The sequence below is a fragment of the Monodelphis domestica genome, chromosome 4 (genome assembly GCF_027887165.1).
Source record: "Monodelphis domestica isolate mMonDom1 chromosome 4, mMonDom1.pri, whole genome shotgun sequence".
Classification (NCBI taxonomy): Eukaryota; Metazoa; Chordata; class Mammalia; order Didelphimorphia; family Didelphidae; genus Monodelphis; species Monodelphis domestica.
The window spans coordinates 85,839,625-85,862,757 of NC_077230.1; the positions used below are offsets into that span (position 1 = coordinate 85,839,625).

The 23,133-nt window shown below is 39.5% G+C and overlaps 1 protein-coding gene across 1 annotated transcript in view; it reads right to left on the reverse strand.

The window, feature by feature from the left end:
* Window positions 1-23,133, reverse strand: part of SLC15A2 (solute carrier family 15 member 2) — a 44,943-nt gene that overhangs the window by 20,398 nt on the left and 1,412 nt on the right. The window contains exons 2-9 of the mRNA XM_001363437.5: window positions 19,850-19,937; window positions 16,226-16,367; window positions 6,546-6,638; window positions 6,206-6,305; window positions 4,410-4,500; window positions 4,073-4,150; window positions 808-890; window positions 345-431 (exon numbers count right to left, since the gene is read on the reverse strand). Of these exons, the coding sequence (XP_001363474.3) occupies window positions 345-431; window positions 808-890; window positions 4,073-4,150; window positions 4,410-4,500; window positions 6,206-6,305; window positions 6,546-6,638; window positions 16,226-16,367; window positions 19,850-19,937 (762 nt within the window). The remainder of the gene's footprint in view (window positions 1-344; window positions 432-807; window positions 891-4,072; window positions 4,151-4,409; window positions 4,501-6,205; window positions 6,306-6,545; window positions 6,639-16,225; window positions 16,368-19,849; window positions 19,938-23,133) is intronic.

Sequence of the window (23,133 nt, forward strand, 5' to 3'; positions counted from 1 at the left end):
AGAGGTGAGTGAGGGAAAAGGCTTAAAAAGCAGGATGGACTTAGATTGGAAATCAGGAAGACAATGACATTCTAGAGAACAGGTGAATGAATTGAGGCTATAGAATCTCTCCCGAGTCATATAGCCACCAGATCTCCAAAACAGAGCTTGCCTTCTATATTCATCTTAACTTGTTTGTATCAGGAATTGGGAGTAGCTATGTGGAAAAATTAGACACTACTAAGTAGTACTAGAAATGGCACCTAGGAGCCAAAGGTAAAGGAAAGATGATCAGTCAGTCATCTGCCAGAACTTGATTGTTACCACTGATAAGCAGATAATTCAATTCTATAACCCTGACTCACCGGATACTTTTCCTCAGCCCAGTCCAGCCAGTGCTTTCTCTTTGGAATTTCCCTGGAGCGGTTCTTCAGGCGGTTTGAAATAGCAAACTGAGGAAGAACCAGCAGAGAATCAGAAAAGAAAAAAAAAAGATAGAAATCTTCTCCCAACCAAAATCAGCTTCATCCATTTCACTTCCAAATTTCTAGGTTAAATCACTTACTATTAATCCTAGAATTCCATAGCTTATTTTTTCTGCTTCTTAGGCTCTGGTTCATACCCTTATCTAACTAGGACACAAGAGAATTCTACCATTTTGAAGATATCTAAACACAGCTAGAATGACAATCTAAACTTGGAAAAGGAGGCTGTGATAGAATAGACTCAGAAGGTCATAGAATAAAATCCTGTACCAATGTTGCTAGCCCCCAAAGTTAACTGTTACATGTCTGGTTGTAAATGGAGATTAAAGATTCACTGACTTACCCAGATACATTTGGAGACTTGAGCCACTATATTTCCTTCAGGGGGAGGCTTTTTATACATCTTACTTCCAAGAACAAATACAACTGTAAGTGACACACAGAGAGGGGTTATGGAAAACATTGCCTTTTGATCTCTAGCTTTGGATTAAATACTATTGGATATGAGCATGGAGATATGGAGAAATCTCAATTGTGAGGTGAGGTATGAGGAAATGGATGTCAGGCTCATTTTTTCATCTACTATGTATATATGAGGTTTTGCTGGATCCTGTAGAATGCAAATTATGGCTGGCACATGGCGAATGTTTGTTAAATATCTGTTAACTCTCTGCTCCAATGGGGAACATAAAACTAGGCATATTAATAAGGATGAACAAAACACCAGATACTTCATATTAACAGACACAATCACATGTGATTACAATTTAAATCATGTGTATCCCAGGAATCAAAATATAAGGGTAAAGGTAATTCATTTTAGGGATTGAAAGAATCTTCTGGAAGTCTCATTACACCTTTCCCTGCCCCTGTATCAGACCATTTCTTCCTCTTTCTTAGCCTGATCAGAATTTCTTCAGGCTAAGGTTGTTGATCAGGGAAAGAAATCATACTTGGTTTTATTTCTTCCAGACTAAGCTCCAAGAGATAGTAAGCTCTATGCCTAGGGCTTATTGAAAATGTAGACCAGGTTTTAAATTTTTTTTCGATAAAAACTGCTAACAAAGATATCTTTATGCATCTCAATAATGGACAATCTGTGCATACACATACAAAAAGCAAAGTTATATCAGTGTTAATTTTCTTTTCAGTATGTGAAAAATTCAAAGTGAATTTTTCAAAAAAATTTTGGTTGCCAAATCAAGCAGATAAGAATGTATCTGGAGGGGCCATGGGGGAACGCCTGTGCCTATAAGTGCTTAAGCTGATCTTACCACATTGAGAGTTTCCAAATTTTAGTCACAGTTGTTATATCAGTTAGTAATTTTTGTGCCTTGAAATTTTGAATTTGTGATGTATTTACTATGCTTTTTGGAAATTAACAAATGATAAACACAGTGGGACCTATTCTCCAAACTGTCAATCAATTGCACAGTGCCTAACACATAACAGGAGTTTCATAAATGTTTATTATAGATTGATTGTGAAGCTGAGGTCATGTACAAGAATTTTCAAAATGAGATGGTATGGTTATGGTCTGTACTTATATATGACGTAAGAGGAGACTCATATCCATTGACTATAACAGATAGTTCTTAAAAATGCTGAAGTATGTAGATTATTCCCATTAGGCATGTGCTTGATATGGGCCATTGAGCTGATCTCAAAGTCACTTACTTGGGTTGAAGTCTTGCCTCTTGGGGCAGGTAGGTGCTCAGGGAACAGAGCTGAAGTCAAGAGGACCTAAGTGTGAATCTGACTGCAGACATTTCTAGTAGCTTACTTAACCTAGCTCTTGCACTTCTGTTTTAAAGTTGTCACTAAGACAAAAAGTAAAGGTTTAAGAAAAAAAGTCCTGCTTCTGACACATACTATCTATATGACCTTCTAGGAAAGTCACTTAACCTCCATGCCCCAAACAATTCCTTAAAACTGTCCACTGCAAAGCAGGTACTGGTCTGTTTGGCTCTAATCCAAAAATAAACCCCAAATTGGTCATCGTCTCCCCCACCTCCAGCCTAGGTTTTTTAATTTGTTCTGATTGCATCAAGCTCAGGAACTTTGCAACGGAACCTCCTATTTTAATCTCCCAAGGGTTTTGGCAAACTACCCACATGGGGAAAACCAAGTGGATACAGAATGCCAGGCTATGATATACAGCTGAAGGGACAGCCCATAGAGTCAGTCCATCACTGCATACATTTTAATAATCTCAACCTTCTTGAAAAAAATGTGTCAATATTCTAGTGATATTGTATGGCTAAGAGATATAGAATATGCCAGTCTGAAGAATTTAAGTGAGAGGTCTCTTGCCAATTCAGAGGAGGAAAAGTTAGATGTATATATAACGGGATAAGCAGTGCAACAGATATAATCAAAAATGTAAGACAAAAGGGTAGGGCAAAAAATTGACTAGTCAGGGAGTAAAGTGTGAGATTACTGAGGCACAGTATATATGCTCTATTAGTCTTATGAAAAGTCAAGAAATCTGGAGTATGGTTTCTAGAATGTTGTGTTAACCCCTTGTGGAATATTTATTTGTAGCAATAAAACATGGGGGTGCACTCTTTAAATGAAAGAAGTACCCACATTTATGAGAACAAAAAGCCACTGGAAGCATCATGGTAAATTGGTAACCTTTCTTCTAGATCTCTTAAAAATCAATCCCTTAATATTTCTAAATTGTACCCTCTCCAATACCCAATTGTCTTCACCTCACCACTGTTTTGCCTTGAAACTTATACTTAGTATTGATTCTAAGACAGAAGGTGAGGTTGTTGTTGTTCTTTCTAATAATGATTGCGATGAACCAGTAGAGCTCTATGTCTCTGTATTCCCACTCAGGAACTTGAAATGATTGGTCGGCAGATCTGATTCTGTTACACACAGTACCTGGCACATAGTAGGTACTTAATAAATGCATGTCAATTTGATTAGTCAGAGGACAACTGAAGAAACACTTAGGAAAGTATGTAATGGGAATAATGGGAGGAAAATGGCATAGAAGAGGTGCAAGAAAGACAAGATGGCCCTCTAGAGAAATTAAGCCCATGTAAATGAACCATCTGGGGATTTCTGTCTTCTCTGAACAATCAAAACTAAGCTAAATGCTAAATCCCTGGGCTACTATTTCTCTATCAAGTTCTTGTTGTTTTGGGGTTGGACCCATTCCAAGAAATGTCATACTGGGCCTCAGGAGAGGAAAGTATTTTAAGGTCAATGGTTAAAAACAAAAACACACAGAGCTGCCCCTGGATTATGTAACCCAAGTAACCAACCCTGCCCCTCTTTCCAGAGCTAGGCTCTGGGTGAGGGGTTTGGTTGGACACGAGGAATCACCTCGATTCAGTTGCATCAGACTTAGCCTAACCAGCACATTAACAGATAAAATCTGGATTTTCTAGTTCTGGTTACTCAAAGAACTCAATTTGTGTCATTGGGACAGAGCAGGGGACAGCCATCTATGAGTCAATTCACTCTAAAATGTGCCTTTGGCTATCCTAAGAAATTGAAGCATCCTCCATTTGCTCATAGGGCTGGTCTTTGACCTAGTGAATTTGGTTGTGAAAAGGGAGGGATTCTCTCCTTCCCTTCCCCTGCCCACTTACCAAGTGCTAGTATCATTAGCATTCCTGGGACCCCAAAAGCTAATGCATAACAATCTCCTCCAAAGCACTTTACATCACCTGGAGAGAGGATAGAGAAAGCAGGGTTACCTTGGGGCTTAGCTTTTCTACAACTCAGTTCCATATACTTTGCCACAACATCACCTTCCTCAGGGAGAGAAAAAGACATCTTTATAAGGACTGCTTCATCCAGTTCCTTTCAGAGCAAACTTAAATAGGAGAAAATACTTACTTTTTCCCCAAACCCTCTTTGAAAAAAATAATCTCCCACTCCATAATAGCAAAACCATTTTCCAGGCCCCTAACAAAGAATTCTAACCTCTCAGCATGGGTGTGACAAACATGGAGATCAAACTCCCTGCATTGATGGACAGATAGAAAACTGAGAAGAACTTGCTCCTTTCATTTACCTGAGGGAAAAAAAATGTTTTTAAAGGAAAATAAAAAAGCACAGGACAAATTTACCATCATTATCATCAGACACAAGCACACATTCCTACAATCCTTATCTCCCTGACATGCTTAACTCAAAACTAAAATAAACAATGATAATGTCCCAATGATAGTGTGGTTGAGCTATTAAAGATTAAGCTTATTTTTAAAGGTTAATACGTTTTATTAAAGCATATTTCCTAAGAGCTTAAACCTGCACCAGAACTTTTGGGACACCGCATAGATGTGTACACTCCATGATCTCTGCAAACTACATTATGCTTTAGAGACTTGGGTCATCTTCAGCATTACTCATCAAACCCAGAAACAAAGCCAAATAATATGGGTTGTATAGTGGGGAGGGGGGGTTTGCAATGGGGAGAGGAAGCATGTTAGAATCAAGGACAAAGAAAGAAAACATTGGCCAGACAGAAGATTTCATCTGGAACTTGCCAGGGAACCAGTCTGAAAGTTTAATGGTAGAATTAATAGTAAACTGTGAATTGGAAAAGGGAAGCTGGAAAGACTTTCCTTTCACATCTACAGAAAAGAGGATGGGGTGTAAGAATTAGTAAAAGCATTCCTTCAGACAAAGCGTGGCCCTGCAAACTACTCAGCCCTTCAAGTATCCCAGTCCCTTTATTTCCAGTTTGTTTCCCCATCTCAAGTGGACCTTCCTATTTCCATTCACACTTGCCCAGTTCTCTAATTCACAAAGCCAGCAGATGAATCTAATGCCCATTCACTTAGGGACAAATTGCCTTGCAAACAATCTTAGCCCATGATCAAAGACTCTCTCAGTTGAATGGAATATGATTGGAATGATTGGAGGGAAAAAGAAATTCCAGTGACCTCTCCCCACCCTCTGGACATAATTATAGGCTGGAATCCTAAAATGTGCATAAATATTAGCAATTACCTTTTTCTCTTGGGCCACAATATCACTTTCGTTTTTTTTTAAACCCTTATCTTCTGTCTTGGAGTCAATAGTGTGTATTGCCTCCAAGGCAGAAGAGTGGTAAGGGCTAGGCAATGGGGGTCAAGTGACTTGCCCAGGGTCACACAGCTGGGAAGTGTCTGAGGCCACATTTGAACCTGGGACCTCCCATCTCTAGGCCTGGCTCTCAATCCACTGCGCTACCCAGCTGCCCCCCACAATATCACTTTCTTTGCCAGGAAAATTCTCATGAATCAGAAATCACAAGGTGATAAGAACAGGTAGAAAAACAACAATAAAAGCACAAATAGACCCAGTGAGATAGAGAAAGACCAGAGCTAGGGGAAAAAAAAGAAAGAAAGAAGCATGTGAAGAAGTCAAGACAAAGGAAAAGTTGGAGAAGAATGAAAAAGAAGCTAGAAATGTAGGAAAAACTGAAATACTTATGGGCTCTCATATCCACAGATCCTCATTTCAGCCACTTTTACTTGGCTCATCCATCCATTCACACTTATTTTTCCTTTACTGACTGGGGTTACTGAGAAAAAAAGAAGGCTTTTTCAACTAAGAGTGATGATAGATAGAAACCCTTTCTGTTCTGTTATTAGCCTGTTTGATGAGTTTTCTCATTGATGAACCTTTCAATTCATTCTTAGTCCAGCCCTCTATAATGCCCTTCCCCATTTGTGAAGGCTGGGTCCAACTTCAAAAAGTCAAAGAAGATACTAAAACCACATGGTTCTTACATGTTCATCTTCAAACTGGTCTCCACCAAAGGCTGCTACACAGGGTTTGATACCTCCTGTCCCCAGTGCGATCAGGAAGAGGCCAATCATGGATAGAACCCTATAAGAAAGGGATAAGGATTCTGACAATGTCAGTGTACATTATTACTACTGCAATGAAAATCATGAGGCTACGGAGAAAAAGCACTGTAGACCAGAGTACCCTAACCCTAGAAGATTTTTCTCTCTAATATTTCTAAGGAAGAGCAAGAGATCGCTTTGCTGGGGACAGGGGGGAAAGGGAGGAACTGTAGATTTCAAGAATGACCCAAGAGAACATATATTCTGTGATGTTACTTACGTGTGAACTAAATGTCCTCCCACGACTGGCAATGCACCCAAAGACTTGATCAAGTGGCCCAGCACATACACCAAAGAGAGGTAGACGATTGTCCTATCAAGAAATCCAAGTCATTTAAGAATAAGAGGTGGTTAGAATCCATAGAACTATATTTCTTGCTCTGAGATCACAGATCAACACTAGCAAACGTAGGTGGCATATTTATATACCACTCTCAATATCCTCCTCTGATAGATATTTTGGAAAGTATTAAAGTGACACACAATAGACAAAGTGAAAGAAGATAATATAACGAATTGTTTTAGAAATTTAAATGGAAACAATGAAAAGTTAAAAAGGAAAAGACTGGTAGAGATTCAATAACGAACTCTTTCTTCTAAGAGCAGCTAAGCAAAGAGAGCAAATATCTCCATCTATTTCCTCCTCTCTCTCTTACAAGTACAAACAAGACAAAATGAGGAGGTAGAATCGTTAATATGATTAAGGGAATTATAAAATTAGGAGAGTTTAAGAGAATTAATTATTTTGGTCATGCATGTATTTTGTGTCACTAGGAATGTTATAAAGGTCAGGATGGAGCCTGAGAGGGAACAGGGGCTACCTGTTTATGGCTTGCTCCAGGCTTACTCTAATATAAGGGAAGGGGAGATTTGACTCCCTCTCCTCACTCCCAACTCATCTGATAAAGTAACAGAATGTAACCTATAATTATACCCTTTCTTTTTCAGTTCATGACTTTTGACTACAATACCCTCTTCTAATTCTTGATACTGTTATCTACTGTCCTCCTGGTCACATTCTTACATTTCTCTCTGATTCTGGCACCTAGCACAGTCTTCTTTACAATCTGTTAAATATCTACTAACATCCTTGCCACTCTACTAAGGTTTTTATGTCCTATTATGTGGTCAGTTTTGTGAAAGTACGAAGTACTGCTAGGAAAAAAAAAACATATTCTTTTCTATTCCTATTCAATTTTCTGTTACTACTCTACCAAACCTTCAAGGCCACTAATAATGTCTTCATGACCAAATATTAGGAATCTTTTTCTTATTTTGGACCTTCATTTTTCTATAGCATTTATCACTGCTGATAAGTCTTAATGGCCTTACTTCACTTGGCTTCTATGACACTTTACTCTGATTGTTCTCCTCTTACCTCGTGGACCATTTCTCTGTTTCCTTTGGTCTCTTGGCCTGTTCCTGTCTTTTAAATGGGGTTGGGCTCCAAGATTCTGTTCCAAACTTTCTTTACTTCTTTTGTACCCATTTAGTGCTCCATCTATTCCCATGGGTTTCATCATCCCAATGATGAAGAAGACTCTCAAATCCAACTATCAGGTCCTGAATTACTAACTGCTTCCTGGATGTTTTTATCTGGATGCCTTCTTGCCATCTCAAATTAAATATGCTCCATGGTTGCCTCATCATCTATCCTGCTCAGCCTGGTCCTTCCTCTAACATTTTTGCCTCTTACCTCATTCTCTATATCGTAGCAATTGGACAGGCCTATTGTGTTTCTACCTCCCTCATGAATTCTTATACTCTTTCTTTCCACTTCTGTATTAGTGTGATAGTCTAGGACAGTGTTGGCACACCTTTTAGAGATCATGTGCCCAAACTACATCTACAAGCTGCCTATGTGCTCTGCATTACCCCAGAGAGCAGAGGGAGGAAATGCTCACATTGGATTGCTGAGTGGAGGGGTGGGGCATGTGAACATTATCCTCAAGGGCTGTGGAGATGGGGAATGGAGCAACCCCCTGTGGCACACCAGGGCACATGTGCCATGTCTTTGCCAACATGATCCATGGGGTTCCTGCCTCCCTTTTATCCCCTCACCAGTATATCTTTTACATTATTGCCTAATAAATCTTCCTAAAAAGATCCTACTTTGATCATTTAGTCCATAATCAAAAATCTTCAGTGAATCTTCATTGCCTATTGCATATATGTTCAATTGAATGATCTTTGTTAAGAATTGCAGGACAGTGCATAACATGGGGATGTGGATTCTAAAACCCTAATCAGACCATACTTCAGAAGATCTGATTTAGCTATTTCCTGATCAATAACAATAGAGATACTTGGACTAATAGAGTCAGGTCTTGGGAACTCTACATTTCTCAACCCTCCTTAGTTTAACAAGATTAGGAAGGTCTGCTCCAAACTCAAGGATTAAGTATCTGAGAAAAATGGCCTTCAACAGACATGTGCAGAAAAAGTGGACAGACCCCTGGGCTGTCCTAAATCAAGCTAAGCTATCATTGGTACAGATGAGATGCAGGAAAGTGATGTAAAACTGTCTATATAAGGCACGTCACTGGCTCTCTTCGCTCTCTTTCCCTGGAGAGGTGACTCTGACTGGCAGCATGCTGGGCATTCCAACATCTTGGAGTGGTGGCAGTTATTTGTGGGTTTGGCAGTGAGTTTGCTCTTGACCTGATTCAGGTTCAGGCATCTTGGCTGAGCCCTTTTTGGAGTTCAGGCTGAATCCTTCCTCCTTCATACTCCAAAACCTTACTCCCTAGATCGTCTAATCTTCTCGTCTGGTACTAGCCAGGCGGGAGAAAATCCTCCTCCTTTTCCTTTCTTCCTTCTCCTTAATCTCCTCCACTATATCAATTAAATCACCAAAAAATTTCCAGCTGACTTGGGTATTTTATTATTTGAGATTTTCCCTGGCGACCAATTAAATTTAGATTTTAAGTCACAATGCTAAAATTATCCTTTACAGGGAATATGGATATATGTATTACATGAAAGCACTGGTATAATCTATTTCAGACTATCTGAATTATAAAATGTCAAAAATTGTTTCTACATGTAATTGAAAAACATAAAATTTAATTTAAAAATTAATTACAGAACGATTGATAGGTACAGTGGTACTCAACAATATACACTGGAGTAAATCTATGAAATGATGGACATGCTAACATAGCCACTTCAATATGTATAATAGTATTCTCTTTATGAACAAAAATGACAATACTTTAGAATTTAAAAGTATCAATATGTCCAGTCATCTCTTTTATTTAAGCCCTTACTTTCCATTTTAGAATCAATACTGTGTATTGGTACCAAGGCAAAAGAGCAGTAAAAGTTAGGCAAACAGGATCAAGTGACTTGCTCAAAGTAGAAATATCTTGTATATTGAATATCTGTTACCCTAAAAAAAAGAACTACATTTCTTGGGAGCCCACTGACTTCCTGTTCTTACATACTTCCTGTAGATAGAGGATATTAGAGAGTGGGCTGTCCTCTTAGGGTCTCTCTTTTTGGCTCTGTCAGAGCATAGAGGTGGTTAGTGGGAATTTTGAAACGGCTAATCAGCCACGGGCACATGATCTTTATTTTGTATCCCTCTTATTCCTTTATTTCTAATGATCATTAATAAATCTCCTAAAATATAATATTTTTATTATTGACATTAAATTTAACTTTTACGGTGATGGCAACCACTTGGGGAAGGAATCCTCAATATTTTTAAGATAGCCTAGATAAACTTTTTAAGCCATGTTTCTCCTGCCAAGGCTTTTTGCCTACCTACCCACCCTCACAAACTCTGAGAGAACTTTTTCTTTCCCTACTTTTTGCCATATGGGCTGGGCTATTTTTAGCCAGGGGAATCTTGGAGAAGAGGAGATAAGTCACTTCTCTCACCCATCTGTATGAGCCCATGTTCCTCAGTTACTCATTGCTTCCTCTGGTGTTGCTGATGCTGCTGCCATTCTGGCCCTGGCCCTGGTCCTAGCCCCGGCCCCTGTTGCTGATTGCTGCTGCCAAGAAGCTGGGAGTCCTTGGACCCACTCTCCAGGCAACTGGTAAAAAGACCTGGGTGCGCTTTCCCTAGGCAATAATTAGCCTTCACATGGCAGGGGACCTCAGGGGGAGGGGGAGAAGAAGGAAGTTATTCTTCCAACTACTTCCACAGGAAGTAAATTACAAGCATGGTGATTTCTATGAAAGAGCAGTGCATTACCTATCTCAAACAGCTTCTAGTTTTAGTATGCTTTTTCATGAGTGCACTGATCCTTTCACTTATCTTATTCAGGGGAGAAATTCATCTCCCTGCAACCATTTGGGCCTGCCCAATCTATAAGACTCATCCAGTTTGAGATTCCTCAACACCATGTTCTCCCTCGATATAGGAAATACCACAGTTCTGACAAAAGGAATCTGAATGGATAGAGAAAGCAACTTTTAAAATACTGGAGGTGGAAATTGTAAGCCTTTTCATTGTTTTATGAAAGTCTGTATTTTATTGTATTTTGCTGATTGTTTTGCTTTAAGATTTAATTTGCTTGGTTTTAAGTTCATATGTTAATCTGACCAATACTAGTCTGTTACACTGAATCATTTTCATCTACTGTGTTTTAACTAATGTTATATTCTGTTACTTTTCCCCTACAACTATACTGAACAAATATTATTAAATAAGCCTATTTTTTTAAAAAAAAAGTTTTTTCTTCCATTTTGGCTTTGTCAATTGTCACATAAATGAAGAATGGACTTCATCAAAACTGGTTACAATTGTATAGCAACCTTTGGAAAATTTAATGAGCTAAATATCTTTAATTGGTTTTAAGGGGTCTTTACACATGGTTTAAAAAAATTTTTTAACAACTCTGACTGATCATTTTGCCTGCTTCTGAGTTATTTGTAACAAGAGGTAAAAGGTCCATTTTAGTAGCTGAAGTAAAGTGCAATTATAATCCCCACCTCTTACATTTGTAAAAATGTGAATGGATGGGACATAACAGTCTCATACCAAAGGATCTGGGAAGTTGATCCCAGGGCATAGTACCCCTGGATGGCTCCCAAGAGGGAGCATCTCTTATTTGTAACTCTTCTGCTTATTATACCCTTCATCCAGAATGATCTAGATTCTTGGTGACATTTTTAGACCCAACATCAAAAGTATAAAGGTTTGGTTTTTTTCTAGACTCCTCTGCCACATTTTTGTAATGATGGCAGTAGTAGATTTTTTAAAAATATCTCAATCAATATTGAAATATTGCTACACCTGAAAAATTTGTGACAAGTATCCATTGGCTTCTAAGGTTTTTTTAAAATGTCACACAGAAGACTTATGTGAATCCTATATAATAGTGGGTTTGTTTGCTATTGTAATTAAATGGGCTATTTTAAGTTTAGGGATTTTGATACTTTTTGAATGTGCATTACCTGTTGTACTACAGTTCTTTATAAAAAACTGTTAGTGGATCATGGCCAAATTTGAAAAAGGACATGGATCTCATTTTTTGAGTGAGAAACCTTCCTACTCTACCTTTCCTTAGCTGACACAGTGTATATTCATTGTAAGCTATAGATTTTTTATTTTAAAAAACCTTACTATTGTTTTTGCTTGCATGTGCAATATACTATTTCAGTTTTATTTTTTTTCTCTCTCCTTTTGTACTTAAAGCACATGTCACCAATATTGGGAAGATTTCTTTTAACTTTTTTGATTTTGCAGTAATATAAGTTTAAATTACATTTGCTATAATATTAATTCATACCCCAAAAGGTTTAGATTACAAACATGATGCCATTGATTATTTTTTTTAATTATGGGACTTTGCTTAATGATTCTGTCTGATTCCAGGAGAAGGGAATACAAAAAGAGTCATTTCACAGCGCCAAGAAGTACAAAGCAACTTGCATAGTGCCAATCAAGCACAAGGTCAAAAAAGATCAAACCAATCCAGGTAGGATTGATGAACTTCTAAGCCAATAGGAAAGGACTTGTTCCTAGTGTGAGACTTGAGGTTGCAGCACTTGACATATGTTAAGACACAGGATGTCTTGTATCCACATTCTTTGTGAAAATACTCATAGATAAGTACCAAAGTTTGGCTATCATTCTGGCTCCCTCTATGCCTAAGAGCGAAGTTAAAATCAAACTGGAGAATGACACTTCCCTATCACACAAAAATCTAGTCCTTTTTGCTCTTATAGTATGGCAACTTCCTGTAGTCTTTGCTACAAATGGGTAAGTAAAATATTACTGCATTTTGTCCTACAGATTTGTGGAATAGATATAACTTTAATTGGGCCCTGATTATTTTTCCTTTACTTAAAATTTTTACACATAAGACTTTGATTGTCTATATTTCATCCAGAAGTTATCTTTTCTCTTTTATTTAGATTTTTTTGATGTTTTTGATTTCTCTTGCCAATTGATTCATATACCTCATAACTCAGTCATGCATCCCTAAGTGATCCATGTGTTTTTCAACTCAGGGGGAAATATATTATTATTCTAAAATGCAAAGTTTAAATTCTTTTGAGAGTAATTTTAGGTTAAGAAATGTGCTATCTTTCCAAATCCAGAAAGTGAACTGTTTAGAGAAGGCACCATGAAAATACCTCCACAGACCACACACACACTACACCAGAAGATCCAGTGTGAACTTTGGGATGTGGTGATCTAACTGTGTGGGGTTGAATGCATTTGTTTTGTATGTATACTCCTATGCCAAAGGGGACAGCCCTCTTTTTTTGTCAATGGGCCTAGCAATCACTAGTTTAGTGTTTTTTTTTTCCTTTTCCCCCCAAATTGTTATAATTTATGGTTATATGGTTATATTTACAAGATCCATTGGGGAGACTAGTCTTCCACAGATCTCAAAGGGGATGTATAAAAGAAAATCTTACCCTAAAAAACAGAAGTACTTTTCCTGGGAGCCCACTAACTTCCTGTCCTTACATGCTTCCTGTAGACAGGGGATATTAGGCGGGACATGAAGGGTCCCACCCTCTTTTTGGTCCTGTGGGTGACCATGGTGGTGGTGAGTGAGGACTTTGAAATGGCTAATCAGTCATGGGCACATGGTCTTTATTTTGTATCCTCTTTACTACTTTATTTCTAACGATCATTAATAAATCTCCTAAAATATAATATTTTAACATTTGAGATCTAATTTTATTTTACAATCTGAGGCCAGATTAGAATCCAGGAGTTGGCTGCCCCAAAGTCATCTCATTTTATAGATGAAAAAAACTGGGTCCAAAGAAGTTAAGTGATTTACTCAAGGTAACAGACATAATTACTAAGTGGTAGGACAAGAACTTGGGCTTCCTCACTACTAGTTCATTCAGTGGGCTGTCTGCTACACCAAGTGTGAAATGAGAGAGATAGAGGTGGAGGGGAGGAATTGGGAGGGATTTGTGAAGTTGTTGAGAGTATCCTTATCACATCTGAAGATGACACAAGGCTGGAAGGAATAGATAACACACCAGGAGACAGAATCAAATAGACCTCCAAAAGCTGAAATGAATAGGGATAAAGTCTTTCACTTGTGAATAAAATATTCATATCCAAAACTTCCAGGTCCTGTGAGCAACAAGACAGAAAATTAAAAGATATTTTCTGACACCCATGGCCGGTCAAGCCTCTCCAAAAGAAAAATTATGCACCAAAGCCAACCTTAGCTGTTTCTATGTTGAGGACTCCTAAAATCCAAAAGAAGAGGGGAAAAATCTGTCCCCCACCCAAAACCCAGGAATTGATGCTCACTGACCTTAGGCTCACTCAGCATCTCTGCACTAACAAACCCAAGATCACAACACAAGCTTACATTAAAAGGAATAGTCATGGCAGCTAGGTGGCTCAGTGGACTAAGAGCCAGGTCTGGAGGCAGGAGGTCCTGGGTTCAAATCTGTACTCAAACACTTGCTAGTTGTGTGATTCTAGGCAAGTCACTTAACCCTGTTTGCCTAACCTTCTGTCAAAGTTGTTACTAGGACAGGGCCCTTTACTGTTTAGCTCCTGGTGTTTGAATGGAACCAGTTCCTGTGTCATTGGAGAAGAAAGGTAGGCTGACAGAGGCTGGATGGTGACAAGACCCTTTGGGTGGAGAAGTAATCCTGGAACTGGAGAGGAGGATCAGACAAGTACTTGCGGGTTGCTATCTGATGCTGGCAAAAGAATATGTGCTTGGAACTAGTTCTGTATGGTGTGGTTTTTAACAAAAGCAGTTTCCACTCCCTACAGAAATAGTTTAGAAGTAGAGAATAGCTAAAAACACAAGAAGAAGGCCAGCCTCTGACAGAGGCTGGCACTATAGAAAAGTGCCAGGCTGAAGAGTGTGTGAAATTGATCACCTCAATGGGGGAGGGGCCCCAGGAGTGGAATCCAGAGGAGGAGAAGACTCTGGTGAGGAGAGCAGTGAGGGTCTCAGTCGGGAGGGGTGGATAAAGACTTTCTCCTGAGGGTTACCCATTTTTCCTGCAGGTGACTGGAAATTCTTCCCCCCCCTCCCCAACATTTCCCAATTGAAGGGACTTCTGAAGAGAAACCTGAGCAGATTTTACCTCAGCTCCTGTTGCCCAGGGATGAGTCAACCTGACTTTTGAATGCAAATAGTCATCTCCTACTTCCTTATAGAATCCCTCCCTTCTTTCAAAACTCAGTTCAAGTATTCCTCCCTAGGAGAGGACTGGTTTCCTCAATCACCCCAGAATCTAGAACTAACAATTCAACAGAACTAACAATAATTTATATAATAAAATAAATATGATATATATTAAATCAATTCTCATTTAGTTGTTTTATTTATATGATGTTTGCAAAGTGCTTATACACACACTGTCATATGTAATTAGTCCTCCCAAAAACTCTTCTGAGCTAGCTGCTAAGACTTTTGTCTTGTCCCTGGACTTTGATGTCTCTAGAAGAGAAAGTGAGGCTCACTCAAATCCAATTTGCTCTTAAGTCAAGACATCACTGTCTTGATCTCTTCAAAAACCAAAGGATGAAACAATGACAACAGTGAGAATCATCTCTGTTTTAGAGATTTTTGTCCAAGGGCTCTCAATCCACTGAGCCACCTAGCTGTCCCCTTCGTAATATATACTCTTGCATGTATGCATGTTTGTGTGTGTATGCATATGTAACGTATGTACATGGCAATATATTCTTACAAGGATATACATATAATTAGAGCAATATATTCTTGCAAATACATTATATATATATATATACATCAATAAATTTCTTGTGTGTGTGTGTGCAATAAACTTATGGAATTCCACAGAGGCTTTTTGAATGAGTGACTAAATGAATGACAAGAAAAAGGTTTAAACAAATTTCTTATTAAGTTTAGATACGTTCTAAATTCATGGTGATAGACCACAATGGGTAGATGACAGAAATTATGGATGTTCAGTGACATGATTTTTAAACTGTAAGACAACCACACTGTAAGCCCACCTGCTTTTTGTTGCTATTCCCTGAGCCAGTCTCACAAGAAAATAATTCTTATATTCTTATGAGAAGCTAGGGATTAGAGAAAAAAAGTTTCAGGAGACCAAAAAATAGGATAAAAGCAGGAAAGCCAAATGTGTGCAGAGAAGATAAAAGAAGCCAAGATTATCTAAACCAGGGAAGAGAAGGCTGACTTAATAGTGAATAAATATTTGTTAATGAGGAGATATTCTGCATCTTCATGAGTCCAGATGTAGGAAACAACCTCCTGACCCCAAAGGCTGCTAAAATACACAGATGATTAAGTAAAGTCTATAAGTTTAGAACTATTTTTGTTAAGATGATAAGAATCAGGCATTGTCTAGAGCCAAAGAGAAAGAAGAAAGGACTTCCTTTAGTCTTATTCTGTGAATTCCTTTGGACTGTAGTCTTTCATATTATGAGAACGGGTGGTACCATTTTCTTACCTGAACTTTCCCAACCAAGAGTCAGCCATGGCAGCTCCCAAAAGAGGGGTGAAATAGCAGAGGCTGCTGAAGGCATGGTAAACGGATGTAGAAGTGTCTTCACTCCAGTGCAAGAAGTACAAAAAGTAAAGTGTCAGGACAGCTAGAGGGGAAGAGAAGAGTCCCGGTGAAATGAAGGGCAGATTAGATCCCTATCTGGGAAGGGAAGGGAAGGGAAGGGAAGGGCTGAAATTTAATGGTCAAATAGAGGATCTGAACAATTATTTGAAACATGGAGTCCACTTTCAAATACCTGTACTAATGAAAGGGAACAATGATGTAAGTAATCCAAAACAATGGCCATACAAAATTACTTCTATTTAGCTTGGAATACATTGTATGATATGTTTAGTTTGTAGCAGCTTTCCTTTGCAAATTATAGTTTTGTTTTGTTTCTTTAACTCTTACCTTGTGTCGTAGGATCAATACTAAGTATCAGTTCCAAAGCAGAATTACAGTATGGGTGAGACAATGGGGGTGAAGTGACTTGTCCAGGGTCACATAGCTAGGAAATGTCTGAGGTCAAATTTGAACCCAGAACTTCCTGTCTTGAGGCTTGGCTCTCTAGTCACTGAGCCACCCAGCTGTCCCTGCTAATGATATGGTTTGTTTGTTTTTTAACCCTTACCTTCCATCTTAGAATAAATACTGTATATTGGTTCTAAGGCAGAAGGGCCAGGCAATGGGGGTTAAGTGACTTGCCCAGGGTCACACACAGCTAGGAAGGGTCTGAGGCTAGATTTGAACCCAAGACCTCCTGCCTCTGGGCCAGGCTCTCAATCCACTGAACCACCCAGCTGTCCCCTGCTAATTATGTTTTAATTTGTTAAAACCAGTCTCCCTGCCCTCAACACCTCAGGTGAGAGCAGCTGAGAGGCAGTTAGTCATGGATTAAAATTTGCTAGATAACACAAAGAATGAATAATCTAAAGACAGATGAGAAGCTGATTTGATAAACTAACTTCCTGGTCTCTGCAGAGGTTGGGATGGGCCAAGAGACACAGTAGCCTAATGCTTAGGATACCAAAAGAACCTTTGCTCCAAGGGCATCTCCCAGCAGTCAATGTCTGTCTTCACTTTAACTTCCTAGATTGGGGAGGCCACCTAGGGTTTGGAGCCGGAAGGAAACCGTTGGGGGATGGGGGAAGGCACATACATTTTAATGTCCCTTTTGCTCTACTTTTCAGAGGTAGCATTCAGAGACCTTTGTGGTCCTTTTTTGGGGTTTTTTTAAAAAGTGGTGGAATTTTTTTAAAAACCCTTCTTTTCTGTCTTAGACAGAAGGATGGTAAGGGCTACTAAAGGCAACTGGGGTAAAGTGACTTGCCCAGAGTCCCACAGCTGGGGAATGTCTGAAGCCAGATTTGAACCCAGGTCCTCCTGACTTGAGATCTGGTAGCCTATCCACTGTGCTACTCAGCCACCCCTAAACTGATTGAATTTAAAAGCTCTAAGGGGGAAATAAAACTTAGAACAATGAGCCAGAAGTAAAGTACAATGAGGTGTATTTTTTTAAACCCTAATCTTCTGTTTTAGATAATCTTCCAAGGCATAAGAATGGTAAGCATCCGCAATTGAGGTTAAGTGATTTGCCTGGGTCATACAGCTAGTAAGTATCTGAGAGCACATTTGAACTCAAAATATTCCACCTCTAGGCCTGACTGTCCAGGGAGTCCCCTAGCCATCTCAATGAGGTATATGGTTTTTGTTTCTTTACAAATCCACCTCTTTTTCCTGTGTGAGCTGAAGATATTTATTTTGTGATGAGCTAAGCTCCACATGTCAAGGCTCAAGGGAGGGTTTTTGTAACTAGGACTAGTGAAATAAATGTTTGTCTCAAAAATGTAGTTTAGAAAATTCAGACTCCTCGGTGAAGCTTGAGGAGGATTCACCTTTGACTCCTCTGGAGATCATCTAAGCAGTTCTGTGTTCAGTGCTGCCTGTGGGAAGGAGGCAGGGCAACCTGGGAGAAGCCCGGTGGGATTTGATCATGAGAATATATAATGGGACCATACTGAGCAACTGACGAAGCAGCAGAATTTATAAACATCTCAAAATTCATTAACTCTCCTGCTCCCTCTGGTCAGTGTGTGCTAATGGTACTAGGACTTACACTTGTACTTCTGGTACCAAACACATTCTCTACTGGGTAGGGACTTCACACCTGATTTCATGCCAACATTCAGTGCAACAATAAAGATATGGTTAATTTCCTGTTAGGTTTTTTAAAAAATACTTCCCAGGGGGCAGCTGAGTGGATCAGTGAATTGAGAGCCCAAAGATGGGAGGTCCTGGGTTCAAATCTAACCTGAGACACTTCCTAGCTGTGTGACCCTGAGCAAGTCACTTTACCCCCCCATTGCCTAGCCCTTACCACTCTTCTGCCTTGAAACCATACACAGTATTGATTCCAGGACAGAAGGTAAGGGTTTAGAAACATTTTAAAAAATATTTTCCATCTTAATAACTCTAAAACAGAAGATCAAGGTCTAGGCAAACAGGGGTAAGTGACTTGTCCAGCATCATAACGCTATGAAGCTTATGAAGCTTTAAAGAATGAACCTCCTAGCTGCCCTATCTTCCACCTAGCTGCCCCACCATTTGTACTGAAAGCAATCTTTTCAGCTGTGGGGTCCTGGGCAAGTCATTTAATTTCATTAATATCTTCATCTGTAAAAATGCCAGACAGTTGGACCCTGGCTTTCTTGCCTTGCTTTTGGAGAAAGATCTTTGTGGTAATCTTTGAGTCTGTAAGTTTATTGTAGGGAAAGTGCCTTATAAACCTCAAAATGTGAGGTATTATAATTGTTATTTCTCAGCTTACAGGATCATATACACCATGGTTTATAGATGAGAGTAGCAGGAACTTTTACAATAAAACTAGGAGCAGGAGTTTTCCATTCTAGCTTTTAGTTTTGTTAGGTTGGCAATGAGATTTCTTCATTCAGGCTCTTGATTTCTATTTTTAACTTGTATAAACTATAAAGAACCCCTCAGAGGGCAGCTGAGTAGCTCAGTGGATTGAGAGCCAGGCCTAGAAATGGGAGGTCCTAGGTTCAAGTCTGACCTGAGACATTTCCCAGCTGTGTGACCCTGGGCAAGTCACTTGACCCCCATTGCCTAGCCCTTACCACTCTTCTGCCTTGGAACCAATACACAGTATTGATTCCAGGACAGAAGATAAGGGTTTAAAAAAACAAACTCCTCAAACAGGAGGAATTCTAAGTGGGTTGACCAAAAAGGAAGGATTAGGACAGCTAAGTGAATCAGTGGATTGAGAGACAAGCCTAGAGATGAGAAGTGCTGGGTTCAAATCTGACCCGAAACACTTCCTAGCTGAGTGACCCTGGACAAGTCACTTAACCCCCATTGCCTAGCCCTTACCACTCTTCTGCCTTGGAACCAATATACAGTATTGATTCCAGTACAGAAGGTTAAAAGTTTTTTGTTTGTTTTTAATGGGGTTATTTTATACCAAGAAAAGTAAAGGGGTTTCCTAAGTCCAAGAGTGGGGGTGGGTATATTATAGGAAAGCAGAAGAGTAAGGTAGAGTAGGAGTATGAGATTAGGGGGTACAAAGAATACCTTTCATGCCATAGTAGGAGAATCGTTCACAGAACTCATTCACCACGATGAAGGCAATACTCAGGGGGTAGTTAGAGCCACATATTTTCTATGGGAAAAAAAATGGTAGTAAATTGGGGTGTGAGACAGATACATTTTGAGATGTCTTCCCCTTAGCATTATGGTGAAAAAATGCCCTTTCCCATCCCCACAAGTGATTGCAAGCTCCTTGAGGACTTCTAGTTCAGACTCTGATAATAATGATATTGTTGTTGTCCTTTGGTTGATTAGTCATGTCCAACTCTTTGTGACCCCATTTGGCAAAGATACTGAGGTGGTTTGCCATTCCTTTTGCAAGTAATTTTGCAGATGTCAAAACTGAGACAAACTTGATTGAATGACTTGTCTACAGACAAATGTTAGTGTCTGAGGTCAGATTCAAACTGAGTCTTTCTGGGTCTTCACACTCTATATCCACTGTGCCACCCAGATGCCCTCCTTGAGGGTAGGGTCTGATTTTTGTCTCTCTCAGAATCCCCAGCACTTAGCAGTGCCTGGCAAAGAGCAGACACTTAATAAATATTTGTTGATTGAATGATTAGTGAGATGATAACCATGGTTTCCACTCCTAGTGTTAAATTTGCTTAAGGTGACAATTCAGCAATAATGAATATTTATTGAGTTATTTTGTACATAATTACATAAGTTGTACATAAGCATCAAAAAGCACAAAATCTCAGTCCATCCAAATCTCTAATAACCCCAGTAGCACTCCCTACACTTCTTCCACCTAAGAGTCATGGGAAATGTTTGTGGAGCTAGATGAGAACATGCTTGATATAGGACAATTAGCTACCAGGGTTCCCTCTCCCTCTGTCGCATGAGACAGTCTAGTTTTTCTCTAAAAGATGACAAAGCCATCTCCCAAACAATCTGTTCCTCATTTGATATAGTTTCCTGATGGCCTCTGTCCATATTGACATGGCTTCCTGGTTGCCTACGGGCATAAAAAGATCCACTCAGCTGAAACTGGGCCCCTTCAGACTTCCCTAATTAAGAGTACCAACATCCTCCTAGTTATCCAGGCTTTCATCCTCAACTCTTCACTCTCACATCCCCTACTACTCAGTTTTGACTTTCACAGTATCTTGTGTATATGCTCCCTTCTCTCCTCTGACACTGCTACCATATTGGTGTAAGCCACCAACATCTCCTGCCTATGTTATTTCAGTAGACTGAAGGTTGGTCTCCCTGCCTCAAGTTTCTCCTGAACCTTATTCCATCCTCAACTCAGCTGTCCAACTAATTTTCCAAAAGGGTAGATCTGACAATACCATCCCTAAATACCTGTGGCCCCCTCCCCATCACTTTTAGGATCAGCTTTTTAAATGCCCTGCTTTTAAAGCCCTTCCAGTCTTCCCCTACCTGTCTCTACTCCATGTGCTCCAGTATCCAGTGGCACTGACCTCCTTTTCTCAGCATAAGACACTCTATTTCCAGACTCCACTTTGCTCTCCCCATGCCTAGAATGATCTCCCTTCTCATCTCTCTTTCCTAGCTTCATTCAAGTCTTAGCTAAAGTCCTACCTTTTGCAAGAAGGCCTTCCCAGTCATTTTTCATCTCAATACCTCCCCTCTAAGATTATTTCCAATTAATTTTTATAGCATTTGCAAATAGCTATCATATGTTGTCTTCCCTATTAAACTATGGGCTCCTTGAGATCGGGGGCTGTTTTTCTTTCTTTTCTTTTCTTTTTTAATCTGTCTTTGTATCCCTTGAGCTTGGCATACTGGTAGAGACATGGTGGGCACTTAAATGCTTGTTTAATGACTGATCAGAGTTAAGGCCACTCATTACATTGGACATTTATGGATTCAAAAGTTTGAGGGACATCAACAGGTACCAAGACTCTGCCTAGGTTCTATTTGTACAGCTATCATGGGTTTCTGTGGCCTCACTAATAATATCCTGTGTTTCAATTCTAATGTCTTATCCCCTTGAGGGAGAGGGTGAGAAAGGAGAAATATTAAAGACAAAAAGACTGTGTTCAGGCTTTGATCACTGGTGGACTCAATTTCTAGTCATTTCCCTTTTTTGGCCAAGTTAAACCTGTACTATATTTAGTATCCTGTTAACCTTAGTTTTAACCTAGCCTTAGGGTCTCTCTCTCTCCCTCTCTGTCTCTCTGTCTCTCTCTCTCTCTCTCTGTCTCTCTTTCTCTGTCTCTCTGTCTGTCTGTCTGTCTCTTTCTCTGTCTCTCCCCTTCCTTATTTTTCTTCCTTCCTTCCCTTTCTTTCTCTCCTTTCCTCCCTTTCTGTTTCTGTATCTCCCTTCCTCTCTTTCTTCCTAATTTCCAATACTTGAGTGAAAACATAAGCCAAAGAGAATTCTTAGTAAGAAACCTAAATTAACGCTGGTCTCCATTATTCAAGGGCTGCAGTAGTGGGCTACAGGCTATTGAGGAGAATCCTATTTATCCTTGTAGGGGAGTTTTTGCAGACACAGTTACTCCCCAGCTTGAAGGACACTGCAGTTAGGTCTCATTAAAAAAAAGACAGAAAATTTTTCTGATCAGAGATCTAATTAAGACCTTTAAACTCAGAACATGAATCCTCTTCTATGCCACAAAAATTAAATGTAGCTCTTCCTCTTTGTCAATTGTCCTTGAACCCACCTGATCAGTCAATGGCAAGGGGAGAGAGACAACCTTACTCTCTAAGGGAGTTAGATGAATCATTGAGTCAATCAATCAACATTATTAAATGCCTACTATGTGCCTGGCACTGTGCTAAGCACTGGGGATACAAAAAAAAGAGGCAAAAGACAATCATTCCCTTCAAAGCACGTGTGATCCAATGGAGAAGATGAAGTGAAATCAGATTTACCAAGCAAGCTCTATAAGGGAGAAACAGGAAATAATTAACAGAGGAAAGGCACTGGTAGGATTTTAGTTAGGACTTAAGGGAATCCAAGGAGGTCAGCAGTCAGAGCTAAGGAGTGGGGAACAGCCAGAGAACATGCCAGGAGCAATGACATGAAGTGCCTAGTTTGTGGAATAGCCAGGAGGCCAGTGTCACTGAATTGGAAGAGTGATTGGTATGGAGTGATCTGTAAGACTAGAGGGTAGGAGGAGGCTAGGTTATGAAGGGCTTTGAATGCCAACAGAGCATTTCCTGTTGGTCTCTTGTCCTATTTTTAGTTTACAATAATAATTTGTACTAGAGGCACAGTGTAGTGGGTGACAACATTGGGACTAAGAAATCAAGAAATGATATCATTTTCCAAGAGCACAGGGTAGGGGCTT